We start from the raw sequence: 27,845 nt of genomic DNA on the forward strand, positions 1-27,845 counted from the left end.
GCAGGAAGAGGTACACATGAATCTTGTGTCTCACCTGGAAGAGCTGTATAGGTCCGCAGATAGTAGTGAGGGTAGAATATGTCCAGAGTAAGAACAAGTTCAGCCAATCATAGCAAATATGCAAGGTGTCCCAGATGTAGGTGAGAGGTAAGTGGATGGGGGGAATAAAATAGAGTCAAGATATCAGTAGAATAGTTTGGTGGGACATGAGCAAGTTGAAACAATGTTCCTTCCAGGGCAGCTATTCTCTAAGTGATTCATGATACTATATTCTAGGCACAAGATATAATGAGACTTTTGCGTCTCAGTACCGATTGGTAGTATGGATGGAACGATGATCTCACATAAAAGGAAAAAACTTAAAAGAGTCAAACAGAAAGATCTTATTTCAAGCCAACAGCATTGGTAATGACAGTAGCAGTTTGAGCACAGAGTCAACTAATTGGAAATGAGAACCATTAAGCATGGGAAGTAAAGAGCAGAACAGCACAATTTAGACAAAAGTATACCTTTTAATAATATAGCATGGTAGAAGGCCCTCCCGCCCATGAAACCTGCGCTGCTTAATTACACCCAATTAATCTACCAAACACGTACGTTTTGGAGGGTGGGAGGAAACCAGAGCACCTGAAGAAAACCCATGTAGGTCACAGGGAGAACGTACAAAAGGTGCTGGATTCGAACCCTGGTTGCTGGCATTGTAATAGCGTTATGCCACACTAACAGTGCCGCCTACATGTGTGATAATACGCAACTCATGAATGTCTGGTCCTTGCTACTTGTTGCCATTTACATAATTGTTAACTTCATTCCATGTTATCAGAATCCTCCAGAATCTATCACAAAGCTCCTGCCCAAGAGAGATGCCTAAATTTGACACAACAATCTATTTTATATCTGCCAATTTAGACTAAATATGGGTTTCTTTGTTGAGCTTAATTGAACTGAAATTGTTTTCCATGAGGAAGAGAACATTGAGAAGGGGAAAAGGAATGTTATTGAACTGTTCTGATGATGTCAAGGTTGATCATTATTAGAAGCGGTTGGCCTGGTGCATTCAGACACATAAATAACACACTTCAAGCCCCAGCAACAGATGAGGACAAAATATTCCTATTGCAGATATGGAACTATTTCATAACAAATCAAATATGATTACCTCCTTCAAAATCAGAAATAGTTCAATTTCTGTTGAATAAAATTGAGCAGATTTTACCTCGAAGTAATGGACAAAAATAATTAATCTTTCCTTGAATTGTGACTTCAGCTACCATCAGTAGTAGGCAGTTAGAGTTCAGACCTGAAATGTGTTGACTTACTCTCACAGGATCTCATCATGATGTGTTCCAGCTTCACTTAACCCTTTGCTCTCTGGCCATTTTTAACCTTTCTTAATATATACTCCGGACTGGGTGCATGGGTAAACCAGAGTTAGCTGATCTGTTCAATCACTGATACCACATTATATATGGCCAGTCACTGTCCTGCTTATACCCCACATAGTCCTCGATACTCAAACAACAATTTTGAATGTTCTTACCTTTTCTTCCAGTACTTTTACTTGTTGTGGAACAGCAAAGCAGCTGTTTATACCTGAATCTTTGAAAAAAATACACTTTACAGTACAAACCAGCTGGTGGTTGGGTATAAAACCAATACTGGAAGAGCGGGACAGGGAGTACATGTGCTTGTTGGTAGCCCCGGAAAACCAAGTACATGCACTTGTTGGTAGTCCCAGAAAACTGGGTGACAAGAGTATATGCACTTGCTGGTCATCCGTAAAACTGGTTAAGGACATATTCAAGTTTGTACTCCAGTACAGTGCTGAAGGAATGCTGCTTTGTTGGCTTCATATAATTAGAATGTGACATGGAATTTAGAACTCTTTGTTCCTCTGGTTCAAATTTTATTAAAATCCTGATCAACCTAATTTATGTTTGAGAGACTTTCCTGCAGAATATGGCTCTTGAGTTCACCACAACAATTACTTTGTTGAAAAATAATTTTGCTTGAAAGATTATGTACACGGACAACAAGAAGCAAGGACCAGGCATACACGAGTTATGGATTGTCGTATGGTTTTGTCCAAATTGTTCTGCTCTGCTATTTACTTTGGGAAAGAAGGACCACCCATCTAATTTCTCTCTCTTCACCCCCCACCCTGCCCTAAAATTTGCATGAATTTTCTGCTTTTGTACATTGGCCATAAACTTGCCACAGATAGATTAATCTAGTTATTATCGCTTGTGTATTTGTCACATTATACCCAATACTGCGAGAAGGGTTCTTCTCCAAGTAGTCTTAACAGGTTATGTCTATTATTCATACAGCCATGTAAGGAGCACAATTTACAGCATATAGAATTACAATTAAAATAAAATCAATTAGTCCCAAGCAAAAGCAATGTGATAGCCCTGTTGTGGGCTCATTCAGAACCCTGGTGGCTGAGGGAAGGAAATTGTCTTTAAACCTGGTGGTGCATACTTTCACACTCTTGAGCTTTCTCCCCAGTGGGAGAAGAGAGAAGAGAATATTTACTGGGTGTGGTAGGTCCCTCAGTAGGTTGGCTGCCTTTTCTGCACAACGCAAGCTGTGGGTGGAGTTCATGGAGGGGATGGAAGTCTGCATCTGTTCTGAGCCCTACCTACTATAGCTTCTGATCGTAAGCACACCATGCAGTGACGTATCCAGCAAGTGTGCATTCAGTGGTCACCTGAGGAAGTTGTTCAGGGACAAGGGGATGTGCCAAACCTCCTTAATCTTCAAAGAAAGTACAGGCACTGGTGCACTTATTTGACCACCATGTGCCTGCCCCAGGTCAGATCATTGGAGATGTTTATTTTTATGACCTTGAACCTCTCTATTCCTTACAACTTCTTCATCATTGAGGTGATGTGGTCTCATCATGCTCTCCTGAAGTAAATGATTATCTCCAATTAATTGCCATTGAGAGAGAGGTTATCTTGTCACTGTGCCACGAGACCAGGGGTGGCCAAACTTGCTTTACATAAGAGCCACATACGATAGACTTCAGATGCTGGAGATCGCAAGACCTGAAAAAAATATTACTTACACATTTTTACTCTTACATGCATATTTTGTAACAAAAATGTTATATACTATTAAGAAATACATGCATGTAATAATATTTATTCTAATTGTAGTTTTTAAACCTAAGTTGCATTAGTTTCAATAATCAAAATGTACACTTACTGTATACATCCCAAATATTTTCAAAATCCTGTCTGATTTCCTGTGGAAGTCACTGCCCAAAGAAGCAGTAGACACCACCTCATTTTCTGGTATCTTCTCCAGCCAACATATTTCCATGAACTGCAAATTACATGTCAAAGAGCCACATGTGGTTCGCAAACCTCGGTTTGGCCACCCCTGCACTAGACTTTCTGTCTCTTTTTTTATATTTCTAACCTAACCATTGTGTCGTCAGAAAATTGGAAAATGGAGTTGGAATGGTGTTTGGCTCTACAGTTATGAGTGTAGAAAGAGTATAGTAGAATTACACATTTTTGAAGAGCAGTGCTGTTGAGCGTGCTCATGGAGGAAATGTTGTTACAGTACATATATTCACTGATTGTGGTCTGTTGGACGGAAAGTCAAGGATCCAGTGAAGGAAAAGCAGTGGGGAAAAATAAGTTTGATGATCATTGTTAATCACTGATGATGCAGATAACTTTTGCCCAGAAAGTAGTTTTTACAATTATGGTGTCCTGGTGTGAGGAAGTGTACAGGAGGGAGATAGATCAGCTCGTTGAATGGTGTAAGGACAACAACCTTACGCTCAGTAAAACCAAGGAGATAATTGTGGACTTCAGGAGGAAGTCAGGGGGACACAACCCAGTCCTCATTCGAGGGCTCAGTCGTGGAGAGGGTCAAGAACTTCAAATTCCTGGGTGTCAACATCTCTGAGGATCTACAAAGAAGGCTTATTAGCGGCTATACTTGTGAGGTGTCTGAGGCAGTTCAGTATGTCATCAAAGACTCTCATAAACTTCTACAAGTGTACTGTGGAGAGCATTCTGGCTGGTTGCATCATTGCCTTGTATGGAGGCGCCAACTCTCAGGACGAATAAACTCCAGAGGGTTGTTAACTTGACCTGTGACATCTCAGGCACCAGACTTCACTCCATCGAGGACATCTACATGAGGCAGTGTCTTAAAAAAGCAGCCTCTACCCTCAAAGACCCCCACCACCTAGACTATGCCCTCTTCACTGCTACCATCGGGGAAAAGGTACAGGGCCCTAAAGACGAGCACTCAGTGGCACAAGGACACCACCTTCCCCACTGCCATCAGATTCCTGAATAGTCAATGAACCAATGACACTGTCTTACTGTTCATACACTATTATTGTTAATATTTTTTTTAATAGTAATGTCATAAGATGGTTATAATACGTATGTTTGCTCTATGTTGCTGTCGCAAAACACCAAATTTCGTGACAATAAATCCTGATCCTGATTCTGATTCTGTGTTCATCTAGTTGTGAAATGTTATTTTTAGATTTTACAGCAGTCAGATTTTATTTTACATTTTCCTTTAGTTTCTCATTTGTTTCTTTTTCCCTCTATTGACCTTCCTTTCATTAGTCACTTTAACAATGAATCCAACCACAATAATTCACCATTTTTGTCATCGCTTCCTCTGTTTATTTCTTCTTCCTTTCTTCTCACTGTTATGTTTCCACTTTTGTTTGCTAAGGTCCTATTTGACCTGTTGACCTAGCTGTTCCCTTGATCATTTTTCCCTTCCAATAACTACGTTTTAGTGTCTTCCCTCACTCCTGGCAAAATAAATGACTATTTTGAGTGAACATATATAATCTTTTCTGAATCTAAATAGACATAAAAGTATCTGAGCAATGAGCCACACTATGATTTTCACTTCTTCTCCAAAGTACAAGTTATTTTTTTTTAAATAAATAGAGAAGATAAATAATAAGATGTATTGTATAAGTAGAAGCAACTCTTTGGGTGGCATTACTTGGGATTAAGGTTATATTTGAAATCAGGTTGTATTTGTTTTAAGCAACACCTGTGTTTACCTAACCTCTACAGATTGCAACTGATGTTAGCAATTGAAGATAATTGTATTTTACTTTAAATAGCATTTTAAATTGTGGGTTTCTTTTTTCTTCCATTCAGAGGAATTTCTTTCTTTGTAAGTGATGGAATTAAACAAAAGATTGCAAAACTTTTGATGTGGCTCAGTACTTTTAAAGTGATGCAGCTGGCAACATGCAGAAATGTTTGAGAATAGTTTGTGGCTTATAAAGTGAAATGACCTGGGCCAAGCACATTTAATTATACATAAAGTACAAATAAAAATGATTAAAGATAAATATATTGCATTTTACTTCTGCATAGATATTCGTTTTCTTAGAGATATGCTTGCAATTCTTTTTTTAAACTAAGATGTCATTTTTCCCCATTTTCTGCCAGAGCCTCAGTCTCAATTTGATATTAAATGGAGAGAAGAGATTTAAGACAAGGGCAAAACCTGTCATGGCTGAGGAGATACATACCCTATGGTTGAGACCCTGAATCTTATCAGGATGACACAAATCCTGCAACTCTCCAAATAGACAGCACAGATTCTTAAGAGCAATCAAAAGTAGCAGGACACCACATCCCCTGATCCCAGAGCACACAATTGCCAATACTGGGGAAAAAAGCCTCAGCTCCAGGCTGCAAACAGGATTGAAAGGGGGCAAGCAGGTGGCTGGGATAAAGGTGGGTGATTGGGAGAAGAGTGTAGCTTGCCAGTTGAGAAAGTGGGAAATGTATATTGAGTAAATGTTTGGGTTGGAAATTGAAGGGAGGTAAATCTGTAAGTAAATGTGTGGGTTGGAGTGGAGAATGTCTCTGATAGGGTAAAAACAGACTGGAGATTGGAAGAGGGCTTAAGACTACAGGTTGGGGGGGTGGTGGTGGCGGTAGGTCTAGGTTGTAGGTTGGGAGGAAATTAGGCTTACAAGAGAAACATCTCCTGCAATTACAGGCTATAGGTTAGGAGATTGGGTTTAGCCAGGAGAATTGGAGCATTGATCAGGCTGGAAAGGATGAGGCTGGTAAGCAAAGATTGGATAGAGGTTTGGAAGTGGGAGGATAGGCTGGCAAATGGAAAGAGGGAATTCTTGATTTTGAGCAGAGAATGCCAGTAATTGGGAAAGCTAGGGAGAGGTTGGTTATTGGGAGTGGGAGGTTTGGCTTCCTTGAGAGACCTGAGATGGGCTACAAGCGGACTCCTGCTCCTTTTGGTAGGCAAAACACGCTAAAAGGAAGCCTATCTTGGAAAGCCAGCAGGTTTCATCATATCCCACAGATTAAGAAACCATGACTACTATTAAATTTACATTGAGACACCCATGGCAACATTTGTTGGTGACATTGCTATGTTAGCCATGGCTATTTCCTTTTTCTTTTGCTGTTTATGTTTGATTTATTTGGGGATGTATTTTAGTTCAACAATAGCAGGTATTTTCAGTTATTAAACGAAAGCTTAGACAAATGCATCATCTCTCACTTTCTAAGATACAACAATTAAACTTGCAGATTTAATGTTGTCTACTGCAACCAAAAGATTTACAAATCTGGGATTTTTTTCCCTTTGATTTACCCTATCACCTCATGGATTAACATATTCTATAATATATTCACCAAAAAGTGCAATTGGTCAATAGTTCATGGACAATATCAATATTTCTAAAGTCTTCCTCCTTGCTGAGCTATTTCCAACACTAACATTAGGCAACTACTTGAGACAATGAGATGAACAGAGGCATTGGAACTTCTCCCTAGTATGAGTAATTAGTGAAAAGGGAGTTGATCTAAAAGGGGAAAGTAGAAGGGAATACTATCTATATTGCAGGAAGTGAGTTGCAGTAGATCAGTGGTTCTCAACAAATTTTCTCCACTCACATTACCATCTTAAGTAATTCCTTACAAACCACAGAGTGCCTATGGCACAAGGATCATTCTACATTGCCTGCATGATTTTGTTTAAATCTCTTTTGTTTACAAGATTTCAAAGAATCTTAACATTAATTTTCAACAAGGTAAAAATTGTCCTCTAAGCATATTATTTCTAATGGTCATTCCTCCAATTTAAAGGGAGATGCGAGTGATTATTTTATTTGAGGTATCTTAAGCCAACTTTACCATTATTTTCTCTAAATGGAATGGACGTTCGTGGTGCAACACTTTGCAAGTAGTTCCATTACCTCATTGTCTCTGGTTTTTATATCTGTATATGTGTCTGATTTTTTTTTGCACTGAGGATTGGAGAACACTATCTCGTCGGGTTGTACTTGTACAATCAGATGATAATAAACTTGAACTTCTATAACTTCTGCTACTCTACTGGCACAAATTCCTTAGATCTGCATTTGCTGGGGACCACATATTTTCCATTGATATCTTAACTATCTGTCATCAGTTTCTACTTAGATTACAAAATATTACAAAGGGGAATTCTACCACATGAATGCAAACAGTAGCAGACAGGTACAGCAGGTATTAAGAGGTTAATGGAATGTTTTTAATTATATGTGTTATGGAATATAAAAGTTGGCAAATTTTGATGCAACTTTGCACAGCATTGTTAAGACTGCACCTGGAGAACTGTGTGAATCTTTGGTCTATACATTTAAAGAATGATATACGCACATTGGAGTTGGTGCTGAAATGTATCCATATAAATTTGTGAGATAAAAGGGCAGACAGACAAAGAAAGATTGAGCATCTGTAATACTGGATACAATATTTGTCTCTATTTAAAGAAGAATATGCTTACCTTCAAGGTGCTGCAGAAAAGAGTCATTACATTGACTTTTGTGATGAAGGGATTATCATCCGTAGAAAAATTGGATGTTTACATTTCTCCCTTCTCACCTTAAACCTGTGCCCATCAGTTTTAGATTCCCCTGCCCTCAGAAATGTCTGAGCCTCTCATAATTTCAATACGATCACTTCACAAGTGAGAATAAACCCAACTTATCCTATCTCTCTTTGTAAGTAAAGCCATGGTGAATCTTTTTGGCACCCTCTCTACTGTTATCAAGTGCTTCCTGTAGTGTTTGTGGCAACCAGATGTGTGCACAGTACTCCAAATGCAGCCCGACCAATGCTTTGTCCAGCTGCAACATGTCATCCCAATAATTGTGCTCAAACATACCTAATTCAAGATTCTTTTATAGTCATCTAATAAAACAGAAATTTATTTTAGTCTACCCTAAGACAAAGATTCACCATCTGCAGAAATTGCCCAGTGCCCCTCACTGTCAGAGAAAGAGAAGCAAAAGTGTCCCCCCAAAGTTATTGAGTGTCCATGGATTCACCTCCAGTGCTTCCACAGCCTCCGCAGCTACACAGCCTTCAGTCCAAACCATCGGCAACCTGAGCTCCAGATCCAAACTCTGACACGATCAGGAAGGGCTTAGCACCCTCTCGCGTCTCAGTTTCAATACCTGGTACCCCTTCCACCAGTCTCAAGCAGTCTGCAGCCTGATGTGCATCCCGACCACAGTTGCCAGCAGCCTGTGTTGGTTCCTCACCTCAAGTCACCAACAACCTGTGACCTGTGTGTTCTTCAGCCTCTGAGCCCTTGCTTGTCTGCCATTCTCTGTTCTGCTTCTCCTTCTCAGAGTAGTCTCCCTGTTTTCTAGTGCCCTGCGCCAGTCCTCTGTTTCCCTGGAGTCTGTTTCCCTTGAGGCTGCTACCAAACATAGATGACGTCATCTTTGGCCCCGGACTCGGTGGTTGCAGGATTTTAAAATAAATCACTGTTGGTTCTTCTAACAGACCATTTAAAGTTTGTGCAGAGCCTTGGCAGTTGGACTGGACAGTTTCACCCCGAGGGGGAGCGCTGCGTCTCCTTCTTCATGACCTGATCCACGTGTGTGGCTACTTTCAGTGAGCTATGGACCAATGTGCCTTTGCATATCAATGCTCCTTAGGTCCCTGACATTTAGTCTATTTGTCCTCTTAAAAGTTGACCTCCCAAAATGCATTGCCTCACTCTTGTCTACAATAAATTTCATCTGCCAGCATTATATTCAACTTTCTTGCTGATCTATGTCCATTATATCCTCAGGCAACCTTCATCACTATCTGTGACTCCACCAGTTTTTTTTTGTCAACTTCAGATTTACTAGATCACCTACATTCTCATCCAGATGATGTACTGTATATATACCATATATAATCTTGTAATCGTTGATACTGTGTAATAGTCGACCCCCTTTATTGGCCCAAAAATCGGGTGTCTTTGTGTGACCTGTGTAACAGTCAACCCACCTATTTTTGGCACCGGCCACTTGTCTGTCCCAATTCCTGACTCCTCAGCCGCCCACTCCTGACCGCAGATCCTCACCCTGGCCACCCACCCCTCTGAGCACCTGATGCCCCAAACTGAGACTTACCGCCAAGTGCCACCATCCAAGCTCCCGAGGCCTTAAACTATGCATGTACTTATCAAGGTCAAAAGTTTGACCCGTGTGAAAGTCAAATCTCTACCTCCCCCCTCATTATTGGCCCAATAAAGTGGTCCAAAAATTCGATGATTACATGAGTATATATCTCAGACCACAAAAGTCTCATTTGTTACACACTTCCAGTCAGAAAAATTACCCTGTGCCTCCCATCACTATGCCAATTTTGAATCCAGTTTGCAACATGCCTTGAATCCCTTCTGCCTTAACCTTCTGGACCAGCATGGGACTTCAGAAAAGCCTTTCTGAAGTCTTGTCATACACGACTACCACGCTGCCTTCATCAAATTTCCTCATTGCCTCATCTAATAAAGTCAGTTTTGTGAGACATGATCTTCCCTGTACAAAAGCAGGAAAGATTATGACCTCACAAAACTGATTATGTCACACAAAACACTGACTTCACCTCATCAATCCCTCTTTCCAAACCTGTCCCTCCAAATCATTTCCAATAGAAGATATGTTTCCAAACCTCTCCCTGCTGGCATATTTAAATAAGGGGACAACATTAGCTATGTTTGCTGAAATTTCCTTATACAACTTGCTAGATTGATTCTATTCTATGATGGGCTGTTTCCTTAATTTGAAAGATTTCCGTCAGTGTAATATTTCATCATAGGAGTTGTCTAATAATGAGACACTTACCAATGTTTTCAATTCATTCTCAGCACTGCTTCTAACCAGCAATGAGAATGTTCAATTTTGCATTCTGGAACTCCTTGTTTCAATAGCGTCCCAGTGGCTGCCAAGGGGAAACACTGGACTTTGCAGGTTCATCTGAAAGGAAGTTGTACATTCATGGGTATGGGCATAGCTAACAAGAAGAAATTTCATCGAACAATTCCCTGCAGTTACTATTTTGGCATACTAGTCATCTTATAAAAAAATCACTTTTGTGGTCATTCGGAATTCAACAGATTTGTGCACATTTATTGGCATTTCACATTGGTATTGCTATCCATTTGTTAAATTGGTATGTGGACCAGGGCTTAGACCTGAACGTATGATAAAATTATGAAGCTTTCTGGTGTTCAAAATTAGCCATTAACTTTCTTGAAAAGAGCCTTTAAAAATCAAATTATTTCACTATCAATTAAATGAATGATTTATTACTTGCCCATATATATACTTTTAATTATTTAGGTATACATTAATTATTAATAAGAATAGGCAATTTAACGTTCTTGCACTGTTTGATATGATATCGTCGATTAGACATGAATTATTTCCCAGAAGCTGGAGTTCACTTTTTTTTTCATTCATTAAATCTGTCATTGTCCAATTAGATGATTTGCAAAATATTTGGAAATCAGGGAAAACCCTAGTTTAAAAAAAAATCATTAGGTGGTTTCCACATTGAATAAAGATAAAATTTAACCTGTGTGATACAACAATAGCCACAGCAGTCATTGCAAATGACACGTATTATATACTAAATCAGCAACAATGGTAATAACCACAGACAATGGTATTTTTACTCATTAATTACAGAACACTTCTTACTTAACTCTAAACAACCCCACTATGCGCAAATGGATATATGTATGTGTGTGGTAAAACCAAAACATTGCAGGTATAACTCTGAAGAGATGATTTTAAATTCAGTCTAAGAAAGCTTTTGTGTTGAAACTTGATCTTTACTGCTGTTCAAAAGGAATTATGGAGTAAATGTGAAGCATCAGATTTCTATAAACTGTTGCTCAAAAGAAATAATGAAGTATGTTGAATCATCAAGTTATCAAACCTCTAAAACACACACATTTCTTTTGTAGAGTTGTTTTCAGTGCAATGTTTCTTCATACGAACGCTTTTCTCTCTCTTGCATGGAGATTTTGGAATGTATGTTCCACACATTTAAACATGTGCACTTTATTTTATTAGTCAGTGTAGGTCCCACAAACTGGCATCATCAATTTGTAATGTTTTGTTGTGTGCCCTTTCAAAGAGATAGCAAAGTGGCTATTTTCTTCCACGATCATTTCACAACCCCAGACAAGGGTTAAACAAAGTGCCCAAATAGGAAAGAACATGGTTGAACTGCCCTCTTCTTAAAGAGACAGTCAGAATTTGTCTTCTGCCTTCAAAAGCAATTTATTCTGTATTCTCCTTTGACCAGGGGTAACATTTAACTGTATCTTTTATGATTATTGTATTTCAGTCCTGTGTTACTCACAGGATGGCCAACTTTCTCTGCTCAAAATTCCTCTGGTTCCAGAAATATCTTTGTCTCCAAAAGTCTCATCACATGACATGTGACATCATTTCTGTTACTGTTGCATTTCTCCCAAAGCATGAATTATGGAAGATGGCCTTTTGAAGGTACTTCCAAAGTTAATTCACATCTATATGCTAAAGCATTTTTATCCATTTAGGCTCACTTCAAAAGTATGAATCGAAAGCAAAAGACTCTGAACTACTTGAACAAGTCACTCAAGGAAGAACTTGCTTGTTTGAACAGCTGCCAGCAGAATGTTGTGTATACACACAAATGCTTTTAAGCAAACCCCCATTGTTCTTGAGTTTGAGCTAAGAAACCACTTCAGCTCTGTTTTCCAGATGCTTTGACTCTGAAAATGGCTTGTCATCTGCCATCTCAAAGAATCATGTGTGTGACCCAGTATCCAAACCCACAGACTAGCTTTACCAACAAATATATATTTAATATTAACACATATCCATTACACACATCATTCCCATGCTGACTGCCTGAGTGTGGGTCAGCCTTTCAACACCATTCTTCAATGGCAGCCACAATAAACCAATGCAAGAAACAGTACAGCAATGTGAAAGATTACCAAGAAGATGAAGACAAACATCAGGTGGCTTGGGGAGTTAAGTTGATGCAGGAGAAAGTTGGCCTTCTGCCATTGGACAGAAGATTCAACAAAATGCAGTGAAACAAGAAAGTCTGCAGACACTGTGATTGTAGTAAATAAATAAAATTGCTGGAGAAACTCAGCATCCGTAGGAGGCAAACATATTTAACTAACATTCTAGACCTGAGCCCTTTGCTGCTTGCCCCGGAAGGTCCATTGTTTCCACTTCTACTTCCTACACAAGTTCACAAATCCAATTGTCCTGGTAGACCCATTGTTTCCACAAACCTTGACAAAGGACACAGGCCCAACAGATTGGTTACCATATAACCATTAAACCGTTTACAGCTCGGAAACAGGCCATGTCGGCCCTTCAAGTCCGTACCGGTTCACTTGAACAACTCCACTAGCTCCTCCGCAAACTCCTGAGGAAGTAGAGGCTTTCTTCATGATACCATTGGTGTGTCGGTTCCAGGAAAGATCTTCCGAGATAATGACTCCCGAGAACCTATATTTGCTCATCCTCTCAGACAATTAAAATTTGATTTTACTATTGCCTTTTTCTGGAATTCCAAATCCAATTTTGCAACTTTCAATTCAGTTTAATTTTCTGGCCATTTATTTTGAAGCCTTTTATTTAAATTCTCTTTCTGCGTTCAATTCTTTTGATAAGAAAGTAATTCCATTACCTTCTGAGAAATTAATAACTTGATTTTAAGTGAAAAGATCATGTGATACATTGGTTTTATATATATCTTTGGCTCCTATGGATGCTGCAGGACCTGCTGAGGGTCTCCAGCACTTTTGTGTATTTCTTACCAAATCCATCAGTCTGCTACAAGTTACAAGCTCATTAAGGGCTAATGATCACAGCATCAGGCACAGAGGTGCATAATATAGTGATGATGCAAGCGTTTTCATTGGTACCTGTGCACATAAGATATGCACTGAAAATGGATTGCAGGAGAAGTTATGGTAAAACAGATGTTCCAGTGGGGACTCTTTAATTTGTATTTAAAGAAGATAAGAAATAGGAGCAGGAGTAGGCCATCCAACCCATCGAGTCTACTCCACCATTCAACAAGATCATGGCTGATCTGATCATTGACTCAGCTCCACCTACCTGTCTGCCTTTTCCCCATATCCCTCGATTCCTTTTTTTATGTAAAAATCTATCTAACTGAACCTTAAATATGTTTAATGAAGTAGCCTCAACTGCTTCCCTGGGCAGAGAATGCCACAGATTCACTACTCTCTGGGGAATAGTTTTTCCTCATCTCTATCTTAAATCTACTCCCCTGAATCGTGAGGCTGTGTCCCCTAGTTTTGGTTTCACCGACCAGTGAAAACATTTTCCTGCCTCTATCTTATCTATCTAGGTCAACCCCCTCATTTCTGGGATCAACCTGATGAACCTCCTCTGGACTGCCTCTGAGGTCAGTATATTCCTTCCTCAAGTATGGAGACCAGAACTGCACACAATATTCCAGGTGCAGCTTCACCAGTACCTTGTATAGTTGTAGGATGACTTCCCTTCTCTTGAATGCAATTCCTCTTGCGATGAAGGCCAACATTTCTTTGCTAACTTGCTCTGGGGTTTGCTCTATCATTTACAATAATTTAGTTCGCTCCTGAAACAGTCAATTTCTGCCAATGAATGCAAAAATAGCAACTGCACACTGGATGACATTATTTGGCAGGTGTCTGAAGCTCAGGTGAATTATGACTGGAAGTGCCTGGGCAATTTCCAGTGGTTATTAATCAACCTGGAACTGGTTGCTGACATGATCCAAAAAAAAGTGCAGAACAGTTGCTCCAAAAGTCCAATTTCTAGGCATGTGCCTCATAACAAGTAAAATATTAATAATGCTCAAATTCTTTTTTTTCAAATATTGACATTGGACAGTTTGACCTGCAAACTTGGCAGTAAAACAACAGACCAATTTTAAATTTAAACCAGTGAGTACATTTTCCAAGTATTCAGCAGAGACGGGCCTGTCAGTCCTAAGTATAATCCAGCCAAAATAGCTGTTAGCATTCAGTCTTGTGGGCTCTTCTTCAAGTAAATATCCAAATAACTAAAGAGGTGGGGAGCTAGATGAAAGGAGATAGAGCGGTAGGGAAGACTGTGGGAGGGGGTTAATCAGAGAGGTTGATTTTGATGCTGAAGCTCCCCACCCCATTCTCTTCTCCTATCAGAGAACCACCCTTCTTCGCCCTCTGCCCTCCCCCATCACTTGTCAGCTGCTTCAACGCTCTCATCTACATCCATCTATGACCTCATACCTGTGCTTCTCCCCCTTCCTTCCCCCACCTTTTTATTCAGGTTTGTACCTGTCTTTTCTAGATTACTGACAAAGGACTCAGAGCTGTTCATTGCCTTTCCTCCTGTAGATGTTGTGTGACCTGCTGAACTTCTCCAGCAGTTTTGGGTACTGTACTCAACCTCAGCATCTGCACATTTTCTTGTCCAATAGCTTGACTGTCCCTACTTATAACTAAAAGTGTCCAGTCCTGGCAACATCATAAATCTCCTCTCCCATTTGTAGTGCAATTACATCATTGGTGTAGTGTAGACACTAGAACTGTGTTGCATTCTGACTGTGACCTTATTGCTCTTGTGTTATATGCTTGACCTGCTAAAGTTAAATATCCTGTCTATCTTCCATGCCAAGTAAATATCTCTTTGCTGAGGCAAGGAAACTCCGTTGAAGTAGGTAATTGTAGCCCCACTGATGACCAAATTAAATGATTTATCAAAACTTGAAACAACATCTCTATTTCTATTTGCAGGATTATTCTTATGGATGATGCAATGGACTGCCCCATGTCATTTGTGGATTTTTTGTATGCATTCCAGATCCGGCTCTACTACTATGGTAAGTTTATGTCTCATTGCTTTCTCATTTCATTTTGATGAATGTACAACCACTTTTGAATTGAATAGTGGAAAAGGGCTGAGGGCCAGAACAGCCATCTCTTGTCTATGCGTTTTTGAAGTTAGCACGTTTGAGCAGTACCATGGAATTTGGAAGATATTTAAGAAGTTCACATTTTATGTACTTAGAGTATCTAACTGAATAATGTCAGTAGGATGTTGATTAGGGCAGGTCCTTAACTTTAGGACAAGAAATCAATTTTCACCAGTGATTTACTGGAGCGTCCCTCTCACCATTAAGCCAGCTTTTCTAGAGTTTTAATTTCAGTGAAAACAACACAATGCAATTCATGACCATTTACAGTTGAACCACTGTAGTTGCCTTTTTAATAGCCTACATAAATGCAATGCATTTCTAAAAACGCCTCCTAGTTTCGACAATAGTCAGAAACTTTAGAAATGGTAAATTTTCTAGAACAGTTCAGAAATTTACTCTTTATGGTTAAAAATATGCCTAACAAGTGAATGCTATTGTTAAATAATCCTGTTAGAATTAAAAAAAAGAGCCAATTGAATTTGGATGAAGCAAAATAAATGGTTGTTTTTAATCTTTAACACATTTACATCTGTATAAAACAAAATTGCTTTATGTTTTGAACAATGAAGTTAGAAGCTATAAACTGAGTACTTGACAGAAGGTATATTGCACTGACAGTTGCAAAACATAGAAGGAGCAAAAAAAGATGCAGCAATGGTTTATTACTTAGAATCTTTGGACAAACCATGGAGCTTCTGGGAAACCCAGTAAATTTAAAGAAGGGGATGAAACTAAGCTGGGCATCCTACATTTTTCCGATGGAATGTTCACAAAAATATGATTGGAAAAATGTTGTTAACAAGTTTAAAAATATACTGTGTGCCCCTTGGAGTGCGAGATACATAGACTTACAGGAGGAGAGAGAGGGTAAAAGTATCTGAGAGCAGGGGTATTGATTTTGAAGATGAACTGATAGTATTAAGTGGATAAGTTGAGGGAAGTGGTATGTCTAGGTTAACATCAGATCTCAAGTAATCCTTTAGTGACTGCATTTGTAGATCGGATTAAATCAAGTTTATCTGCCTTGACTCTGTCAAATCATCTGAATCCACAAATACAACCCAATAAAACAATAAGTAAATCACAAAATTCTGTAGACACCACGGTTGAAGTAAAAACACAAAATGCTGGAGAAGCTCAGCAGTTCAAACAGTGTCCTTTATGTAGCAAAGACAAAGATACAGAACCGACGTTTCAGGCTTGACCCTTCATCAAAGGCACAAGCTTGAAACATCGGTTCTGTATCTTTGCTACATAAAGGACACTGTTCAACCTGCTGAGCTTCTCCAGCATTTTGTGTTTTTACCTTAACCTGATAAAACAGCATTGAAACAACAACAAAGCCAGTCCTCGGTACAAAAGATGCAAACACCTAGTGTAAGGTAAAACATCATGAGATGGGAATGTGTAAGGAGTTACCCTGTACAGGGCTGTAACAAGATGTGCATGCATCCTTGTACTTACAAGATAAGAGAGACATTGATGGATTGAGAGGCAGGAAGCTAGCAGGGAAAGGATAGCAACAGTTTTAGTCATTGGACAAGTAATGATATGATGATGTTCTAAGCACGTATCCAAGGGTATAAAAAATCACCATTTTGCTGATAACGGCAGAATGCATTCTCCGACTAACATGGTTAGTTGCAAGTGTTACAATCCGGTAATAAAGAACAAAGAACCCTGATTTCGACTCAGTCTGGTGTTTGTCTCACTCATTCATGAACAAAGCAGACCTAACACTAGCCAGATATATCACACTTAAAGACAAACAATACATATGCAGGACAAGTATTCAAATATACAAATGAATATTGTTTTGTAAAACTGCACGTCGGATGGTTAATGTGAGCAGTTCATTTGGTCATTCAGCATTCTCACTGCTCGTGGGAGGAAGCTGTTTCTCACCATGGTGGTGTTGGCTCTGATACTCCTGTATCTCTTTCCCAACCGGACCAGATGAAAGAGGGGTTACAAAGCTTGTAACTTCTGCAATGCTTTCAAAGTCCCAGGCAAGGATCAGATGAAGTAACCATAAAAATTGTCATGATCCACGTGTAAGAATGATCTTGCTTTCCTTACCGAGATATAGGTCAGCCCGATGTAACTATTACAATGGCCACAGCATCACTGCTCTCTCCTGACAAAGAGAAGCAGCCGAAGTAACCGTCTTCCTCCAAATTCACTTTGATTTTGTCTTTTTAAATGACTTTGGTTGAATACTAAAATGTTGTTTTTTCAAGTGTCTTTAATCATGACTTGCTTGAGTCTTAGTTTTAATTTCCCAAAAGCATGAGTCAACAAGCAGATCGCCCCTTCTATTTAAACAGATGTCCTTCTTAGAAAACATTCATTGTTTCAGTATTTCAATGCAACAATAAACAAGCTGCTTTATGGCTTTGTGGAAACAGATAGGCTGTCTCCAGAATGTTGTTATCTGTGTCTTTCCCTGTTCCATACCCCCAACAGTAACTTTCTAAAATAATATATATTTTTTAAAATAAAAAAAAATTAGAAGTCTGCAACAGCTTCAAACTTCCATTGGCTTCATTGTAACAAGCAAGAGGCCACTGACTGATGTCAAAGTGTGATGGAGAATTAATGTTGCAGGCAAGAGGAAGTCAGGCACTTTGCAAAATGGAGGAACAACACTTCTTCCATGAGGAAGAGACAAGCTAAGAGGTATGTACATGAAGATACAGCTGACCACTATCTCAGTGATGTTCAGAACTAAATTGCCCATGAGCAGATGATACTGCCATCAATTATGAGCCATCTTATCCTGCAAAAGAGAGATATTGTTAAGGTGTTGACAATATGTCCACCATGGTTAAAAAATCCTTAGTATGATCAAGTGTATTCATTTTCAAGATTTATACATTTGATCCCCAGGTGTAAAGAATGTCTTGATTTTGGATCTCTAAAACATCTTATTTATAATCTTCACTTTAATTTGGAGACAGGGAAGCCTCTCTTTGACAAAATTGTTTCTCCAGCACAATTTTAATTTTGGCATGATTACAAATGCCTCATTTTATCTGGCCTGTGTGAGTGCATCAGTCTCTATGTGTGTATGAGAAAGAGAGGCTGGTAAATAAGAGTGGGTGGAAATATAGAGAGAAATATTACATTCTAATATGTGCAGTTCTTATCTGGTTTGAGGGCACAATATTGAGTTCAGCAACAGGAGTTGTTGAATTATACTCTTTTGGTTACATTTAAGGAAAGACTGGATCGATACATGGATAGGAGGGGACTAGAGGGGTATGGACCGGGTGCTGGTCAGTGGGACTAGGAGAGTGAGGATTTGCTACGGCATGGACTAGTAGGGCCGAACTGGCCTGTTCTGTGCTGTAAATGGTTATATGGTTAAATTAAACTAGCAAATATAGCATGCATTCACATAGTGATAACACTTCTCCATTTTGCTGCATTTTTCTTGTTCTTTTAAAGAATACTTAATTATTCTAGCTTTTAATATACACTTCTGTACTCGGACTAAATTGATCTTGTACCATTTACACTGCATTATATTGACCCAGATTTTGATGCTGATGGTGAATTAAGGTCACTAGCCGTTTTTTTCACCCACATGCACAATTATCAATAGGCTCTTATATGGATGTTTATACTAATAAGAGTAAGGTCCACACATCCTCTGCAGGAGTCCTTTGTGAACAGGGAATCCTTAACAAAGCCGATTGAAGAGTCCTAACTAAGTCAAACACTCTCAGCATGTATAAGTTTCAACATTTCATTCACTGCCGAAGAGTGCATCAAAATGAATGATTGATGAAATGAAAAATATTGGGAACCATGAGAGCCAAACAGTATTTAAAGTTTATTTAAAAATTCCAATAATCAAAAATATGAAGAATTAAGACTCCATACTCAGTAGCTCTCTGTTCCAAAGTGATTGTCTGGCTGTTTTTAAATATGCCATTAAGAGGAAAATCACATTACCAAACTTTTAACTTTTTTTAAGTGGTTATTTGAGTACTAATTGCAAGTATTTCAACTTGATATCCTTTTTTTTTTGAATATCAAATAGAACAGAAAGTTACTTGGATTTTGGAAGCAGGGAAACCGAAAATAGCTTCTTGGTCATGCTCAGTTTCATAAGTTGTTATTGACAAGCAAATTGGACAGCAGAGGATATTGATAGTTTTATTCTAAATACAGCAAAATGCTGGAACACTCAATAGGTCAGACAGTATCTATGAAAAATTAAAGTTACTGTTTCTACCATAGAATCAGGGCCAGTATCTTTACAGGCATTTCAGGTGTTCTTTAAATTGTTTACTTTTAAAGCTGTAGGGCCACCGGTCAAGTCTCCTGTTCATTCATATCAATGACTAACTTCAAATAAAAAGGTATCAGAAAAGATCAATTTCAGGTATGCTTATCATCATTTCCTTTGTGCCTTCTCTCATCATACATTCTTGGCTTACTTTGAAGTTGTAATATGGGCTGTGTTTTCTTTGTCATTTAATATTTTAAATACCTCAACCCCTCCCTGCACCTAACCAATTATTGACAAGGCTCCGCAAAAATAAAACTCAGTTGTAAACCTGATCTTTCTTCTCAGCTCAATTTACCTTTTGGTCTTGATACTCATTTCCTTTTGTCTTATAATGATAGCATTTTTCTTCAGCAGTGTTTCGGACCCCAGCTGATCACCCTAAGCATGGCAAAGTCTTAGCCCAACTTGTGTAGACTTGTAAACCATTGTTGTTCTGGCAATAAGATTACATGTCCATATCCAATAATATATTCTATCATTGTATTCGTGTTTTCAATTACTTCACCTTGCTACGGATTAAAACTACTGCTTTCAAATCATGTTAGGATTCTCCGAAATAAGTTCAATTCCATGCACTATATACTTTTACATTTTGGTACTTGTTCAAGTTTATTGACACATGTAAGTGAGAAATTTTGTTTTGCAATCAGCCCAGGTAGACATCCCATTTCATAGCACAGCAGGTAAAAGGGGACAGAGTGCAAAGTTACAAAGAGAGTCCCAGCTGCATTACTAATCAATTTTTTGGTGATCTTGCATACTTTATTCTATTGCTCCAATTATTTTAGTGAGATCTATGTATTGAAGAAGCCTACAGTTAGTCTTGGATCCAGAGAATTTACATTGCTCAAGAATTATAGGGTTTGTTGCACTTCAACCAACATACCCATTCTCAAACTACCATCTTTTTTTAATTTCTTCACTCAAATGGGGCCCAGTTCAGCCACAATCTTATTGAACAATGGACCAGGCTCAACAGGCCTACTCCTGCTCCTGTCTTTTACATCTGAAGTGTCATATATGTTGGCATATAAGACAGGTCTTGAAGATTAAAAATGTCACCCCAAAATGAGGGCTTGTCTTGTATGTCAAGTATAAAATCTGAATCTTAACAGCAACCCCTGTGGGGTCCATCCACGCAGTCTGACTGCCATGGGCTCTGGCAGGCTTTAAACAGCCTGTTAAAGCAGCCTACAGTGGTTATTTTAAAATTTGCTACTAAAATTTAAACCTTGACTGGGTCATTTGCTTTCGAAATATTGTGAATTCGTATGTTAAGTGTGCTTAGGTGCATTACTCCACCGGCCAGCATTAAGTGCCAGACTTGGGGTAGTCTTAAATCAACAAGTATAGCTCAAAACCTACATTTTAGGTGGAAATTCAGGACAATTATATGCCAGCATAAATAGTACTTCTTGAAGTACTGCAATCTTTCTCATGAAAGTACTCCAAAGGCATAGTGGAAAATTCCAGTATTTCCAAGTCAGGTGATGGTGTTGTCAAACATCTGCTGCCATTGTATTTTTTTGGTGGTGGAGATCGCAGTCTTGCAAGATGATAATGCACACGAGATTGATGAACCTGTGAAACTGACACCATTCTATCTCATCATTCCAGAAAGAACTGAATTGCTGTGATTTTTGAGACAGAAATTCAGAATGAAGGTAGAAATGTAGGGATTGTCTGCAACTCTAGTTGAAATGGGGATCTTGAATGTAATTTGGGAGAAGAAGGACAAAAAGTCTGACTTCCCTGTTCCTTCATGTGCTTAGCATTTCTATTGTTGATCACCAGTGACATGATGAATCAGTATGAGTCAGGTTTCTCTAGATTCAGGTTTGGTCTGAAAATATAAAGATTAGGTCAATATATCATAAACTAGGTAATTACAGTCATGCATCGCATAATGTCAGTTCGAGCATCATCCAACTGCATAAACGTCCATGGACCCATAAGGTTATAATAGAGTTCAGAAATCCCGATCGAAGAATGGGACTTAGCGGCTTCCCGCACACAACGCCTGTATCTCGTGTCTTGTATACAAAGCACTATAGTACAATACATATAACCTATAATACATATGTCTTGTTAGTCATAATATATGCCTATGATACTATAATATGGTGTTTGCACAACATCCAAATCGCATAATGTCCTATTTCACAGAACTTGTTGTGGACGTTAAGCGACGCGTGACTGTATTACAGGTACTGCGATAATGTTTTCAAATCAGTGTATTAAGGGAAATCTATATTGTGCTCAATTTATAAAGCGTTGTCTTTTCTCCACATGTTGCCATCAAGACCCCTCCAAATCTCCCACTAACCTTCACACTGGGGTCAATTTTGCAGTGACCAGGCTTGAGCACATAAGAGGAAACCAGAGTATTTTCAACGGAATATGTGCAAACTCCACAAATTCAGGACAGGATAGAACTTGGGTTTCTGGAATTGTAAGGCAGCAGCTGTACTACCTGCTCTTTCATGTTGGCCAGAATTTAAAACTTTGTTTCCCAATTGCTACATTTTTATTTATTGTGGCAAATTTTGCACAATTTTCATTAGAGATATGAACACAATCTGTAGTCATTTGTTGACCTCTACTGGACTTTATCAGAAAAACATTCCATACATGTTACATTTTACAAGTGATGGGATTAAAATCTGAGAAAATATAATTTCAGTTTGAATCAAGTAAAATCGTGAAACAGATAGTCAAATTGAATGTCATGTTGAAGGTAGAAAATAGTTTTCATATTGGAACAGGTAGAAATGGGGTTTGAAACAATCAGTGATGATATGCCTTGGTTCAATTCATCATTTGGACATGCCCAGCAATAAGAGGCAGACTATGGTGACAGGGCAACTTTTAGAAACAACATTCAAGAGGTAGGGGGGCGGGGGGAGAGAGAAAAATTAATCGGCATCTGGAATTTAAGGATGTTGACTTGCCTGATTGAGTTTTCGGATGTTGGAATCGAGGATTGATGAAGCTATTTGAGCCTTCTATTCGGATTTTCAGAAGGCATTTGACAAACTCTCAATCAAAAGACTGATGAGCAGAACTGTGGCCAACAAAAAAAAAAGGATGAATGCTAGCACACAAGAAATCAGCTCATGGGTACAAGGCAGAGAGAGCCATGATGGATAGTTTATTGTGAAATTAGAGCATGATGAGGATTGCCATTCCCCAAATGCTCAATGCTGGGATCACGTTCCTCCTCAATATTGATCAAGAAATTTGTTACATTGAGATCAGAGGAAGGGAAAAAGATAGTATTCTGTGCTCTGATGTCAAATATTCATTTGCAACTTTGCAGGAAGTATTGTATTTTTTTTTAAATGTTTTCTATTACAAAGAGTATGTCGAGTTTTTTTTTGATTGGATGGCTTTGTGGCTAAATTTGCAGATGATATCAAAATAGCTGGTAGGAGAGGTGGATCAGAGGATATCGAAAGGCTGCAGAGAGACTTGGATAGATTAGGAAAATGGACAAAGAGGTGGCAGGTGAAATACAATGTTGGAAAGTGTTCGGTCATGCACTTTGAAAGAAGAAGTAGACAGGTAGACTATTATTTAGATGGGAAGAAAATTCAAAATTCAGAGGATTTAAAGGGGCTTGGGAGTCCTCATCCAGGGATACCTGAGAGGTTGACCTCCAAGTTGAGTTGTTGATGAAGAAGGCAAATGGCTTCTTCAAATGAATGTTGGCATTCATTTCTAGAGGAATAGCATCTAAGTGCAGGGGTGTAATGTTGAGATTCTATAAAGCATTGGTGAACCTCACTTGGAGTACTGTGCACAGTTTTGGGTGCCTTATTTGAGAAAAGATGTGCTGGTGTTAGAGAGGGTTCAGAGAAGATTTACTAGAATGATTGGGGTACAGAAGGTTGAGGGGGGAACCTCATCAAGGCATTTCAAATGCTGAAAAACCTAGACAGAGTAGACAGGGTAAGGGTATTTCCCATGTTTGTGAATTGTAGGACAAGAGGTCAACTTCAGGATAAAAAAGTGTCAATTTAAAACAGAGATATGGAAACATTTCTTTAGTCAGAGGGTCATGAGTCTGTGGAACGTTGCCACAGGCGGCTGTGGAAGCAAGGTTTTTGGGCGTGTTAAAGGCAGAGATTGATAGGTATTTGATTAGTTAGGGCATCAAAGGTTGCAGAGAGAAAGCTGGTGAGCGAGGTTGAGTGGGTGGATGGATCAGCTCATGATTACAATGGCAGTGCAGACTCGATGGGCCAATGGGCCTCCTTCTGCTCCTATATCTTGTGATTCTGTGATTTTCTATAATGTACTATGAATGTACTTAATATAATTATTCAGTTTGAAAATGTCTTTTTTTTGACATCCATAACACAGAATTTTACATTTTTCATTTAGAATTTCTTGAAAGCATTGCTATAATTTACCAAGATCTCCATATGGGAAAGAATCCAAATACAGTGATTGTGCCAACTTCTTCCATTGAACAACCCCTGTCACCAACCAGTGATACACCAACCCAAGAGGGTGTTGATGCAGCTCAGTTTTATGACTGTTTGGAAACGCTCTGTGATAGGTACAAGCACAAGTAAGTATTAACTTTTTAGTAAACATTGTGTCTATGGCATAGATTTAATGGAACATTTTATAAATATCATCAGTCAGCTGTTGGAAAAATTTATCCCTTTTAAAAGCATTTACAAGGCCACAGAAGACTTTGATGATGAGGACGGTCTCTATATCCAATACCGCACCAATGACAACCTGTTCAAGGTGACTACAGTCCCACACCAAGATATTGGAGCAACTCATTCGAGAGCTACTCTTCACCAATGATGCTGCCCTTGTTGCCCACATGGAGACAGCCTTGCAACGTATAACATCTTGCTTTGTGAAGTTTGCCAAGCTCTTCGGACTGTAAAAACTTGAAGAAGAGAGAAGTTTTCCATCAGCCCACACTTTAGGAAGAGTACCACCCTCTCCACATTGCCATAGGTAAGACTGAGCTGAAGACATCCCACCTGTTCAGCTGCTTGGGGTGCACCATCTCTTCAGATGTCAAGATCGATAAGGAGGTTGACAGCAGACTGGCAAAGGCAAACAGTGTATTCGGCAGGCTGTACAAGAGAGTCTGGAAAAATGAGCATCTGAAGAAAGGCACAAAGATCAATGTGTACAGATCCATTGTAATGACTATCCTCCTGTACAGCTCCAAGTCGTGGGTCACCTACTGTCGCCACCTACAACTCCTTGAGTTCTTTCACCAACACTGCCTCTGCCCCATCCTCAACATCCACAGGAGTGACTTCGTCACCAACATTGAAGTCCTCGAACAGGATGAGGTTACCAGCGTTGAGACCATTCTGATGCAGCCACAGCTACGTTGGGCAGGACACATCTTCCTGCTGAAGATTGTGCTACTAATGGGCTCCAAAAAAAGTACAAGGACTCTCTGAAGAAATCTCTTGGTGCTCGTCACATTAACCATCACTAGTGGACTGCTCTAATCTCCAATCACGTGGCCTGATGACTAGTCTGTCTCCTCCTTCAAGAACGCATGCAGGAGGAAGAACCATGATATGGCAGCACCAATCCCAGAACAGAATTTCCCTTGCAGCCGCTGAGGCCGGGCATGTCTGTCCCGCATTTTTCTTGTCATCTACCAGCGAGCCTGCAGCAGACATGGACAGCCCCCTTCCTAAATCTTCATTCGCTAAATCAAGCCATGATTTTTTTTTTTTAATTGCAAATTGTTTTGTAATATTCAAATCATTTTCACTAACTCTGTGTTAGTAGCCATTGTATTCTACAATGAATAACTATTCAATGGCATTGTACAAATATTACCCCAGAATAATCTTCCTCTACCGTTTCTGCCAATCCTGCAATCGTCCTTTAATATTTCTGACAAATTAATTTTTATTTTCTTCATGTACTGTAGATGGTCTAGGGCACCCCAGTGGGCATCTGGCCATTCTCAAAATGATTCATGCTTTGTCATTATTTGTGGCCCAATCAGCAGAAGTTCAAAGTTCAAAGAAATGGTTGCTGAATAGTTACAGAGTTAATTTCTGTGATTTTTTTGGCCAATCGGACTTCGCTTACAATACGAGGGCAATGTACAGGATTCATTAGTGGAAAGAAAATGAGAAAATTTCCATTAGGGCCGTATCTATCTTCACATTGCATCAACCCCATCCATACAACATTTTCTTTTTTTTTAAAACTTTATGTAAGATTTTATAACATGAATAACATATAGGATTACATTAAAAAAAATTAAGAATAAAATAAAATTACAATACAATATCAGTAATCTAAATAAACTATATCCTCCCCAAAAATTATTACACATTAATAACCCAACTCAAATTAGTCCAACCCCCCCTTTCCCCCAAAAAATAATGAGTGAAGAATTAATAAAGTTAATAATATATGTGAGAAAAAAACCCACTTACAAAAAAAAAACAAAAACATAACCGATTAAAATACTAACAAAAAGAAAAGTAATTAATACTAAAATATCAGACTTAAAAAACATATTTAAATCAAACTTAAATGCATATATTTAACAAACAGAGTTAAGATGAAACATATATTTAACTCAAACTTAATATAAAAAAATTAGTAAAGTTAGTAACATTATCTATCAAAAATTCTTAAACAATAATCAATTCTTAAAAAAATTGTAGCATGAAAAAAAGGATGAAAAAAAAAACTCTCTATAGAGATAAACCTTCACCAAATATCAACTAACTTCACATCTATCATCATATTAGTCACATAAACCACCATCTTAAAACAAAATTCAAACCTCATTAAGCATTGTACAATTCAATTTTATTACTCTTCCACCATTTTTTCCCTTTTACTCTTGAATAGTTATCCAATAAAAGCTCCAATACCACATTTAAATATCCCCAATCATTACGTTAAAATTCAGATATCCAAATAATAAAAACACATCAACAACAAAATCTATATCTTCAACAAATGGAGCATAAACCACAAACAAAACTCAAGCCTCATTAAGAATTGTACAATTCAATTTATAACTTTCACCATTATTCCCTTCGTTCTATAACTAAAATAGCAAAATAATATACACCAGAATTACCACTCCTTTCACCTTAAAGTTAAAGAAAAAATATTTAAAAAAAACTTATCCATCCCATTCACATTTAAATTTCAGATATTCCTTATCTACTGAAAAAACTTTTAGTTTTTTAAACAATCAAATACTTTCTTGTGCTTTTTTTAATATCTAAACAAAAAAAAAACCCTTCACGCTTTAATCTAATAATACAAAAAAAAGGAAAAAAAACAGGTAGGAGGTTAAAAATACCCCCTCCCATCTAAACCGCGCAATGCGGTAACTCCCCAAAAAAAATGGGTGTGAGATAACTCACACGTAGCAGATGACTTTCAGGAAATATTGCCTATCCAGTTCTCTCCCCCAACTCTCACTTCATCTTAAACTAACATCATCATTATTTAATATCCCTTTTTTAAAAAAACATTAGAAAAAAAAGGACAACTCTTCTTTTAATCAGCTCCAACTGCCGAGTCACCATTACAACCATTCCTTCTTGGAGCACGGCTCTTTTCTTCCATCTCTTGTCTCCTTAGAGATTGCGACGGACTATGTCTCTGTTGAAACTGAGTAATTGGCAGCTCTTGAGCAAATGCTATAGCTTCCTTTGGAGAATCAAAGAACTTTGGTTGGTAACCATCTTGAAAAACCTTCAAAACAGCTGGATATCTAAAGGTTGCCTTGTAACCTTTCTTCCACAACAACTCTTTAGCAGGATTGAATTCCCGTCGTTGGAACATAACTTCTTGACTCAAATCCGCATAGAAGAAAACTCGATTATTTTGAATCATCAAGGGTGATTTTCTCTGTTGTGCATTTCTAATAGCCACTCGTAAAATTATTTCTCTGTCGTAATAATTCAAGCAACGAACCAAAACAGGTCTTGGACTTTGACCTGAAATAGGTCTTCTACGCAAGGCTCTGTGAGCACGTTCCAGTATTATACCTTCCGGGAAATGTTCTTGACCCAGCACCTGCGGAATCCATTCAGTAAAAAATTTTCTTGGGTCTGGTCCCTCCATACCTTCCGGCAAACCAATAATCTTTATATTGTTCCATCTGGATTGGTTTGCCAAATAATTAATCTTTTTCACCAAATTTTTATTTTGAGTTTGTAAGTCTTCAACCATTTTGGTCACATCAAAAACTTGATCCCGTATTTCGT

The 27,845-nt window shown here is 38.5% G+C and overlaps 1 protein-coding gene across 14 annotated transcripts in view; it reads left to right on the forward strand.

Moving 5' to 3' along the window:
- cstpp1 (centriolar satellite-associated tubulin polyglutamylase complex regulator 1) overlaps nt 1-27,845 on the forward strand; it is a 209,280-nt gene that overhangs the window by 163,948 nt on the left and 17,487 nt on the right. For 13 of the 14 annotated variants that reach the window (XM_069905588.1, XM_069905580.1, XM_069905570.1 and 10 more), the window contains 2 exons: nt 15,118-15,203; nt 23,986-24,175. In XM_069905588.1, coding sequence (XP_069761689.1) covers nt 15,118-15,203; nt 23,986-24,175 — 276 coding nt within the window. Of the gene's footprint in view, nt 1-15,117; nt 15,204-17,883; nt 17,979-23,985; nt 24,176-27,845 lie in introns of those variants that run through there. The other variant, XM_069905622.1, reaches the window with a different exon arrangement.

This window comes from Narcine bancroftii, chromosome 1 (assembly GCF_036971445.1).
Source record: "Narcine bancroftii isolate sNarBan1 chromosome 1, sNarBan1.hap1, whole genome shotgun sequence".
NCBI lineage: Eukaryota > Metazoa > Chordata > Chondrichthyes > Torpediniformes > Narcinidae > Narcine > Narcine bancroftii.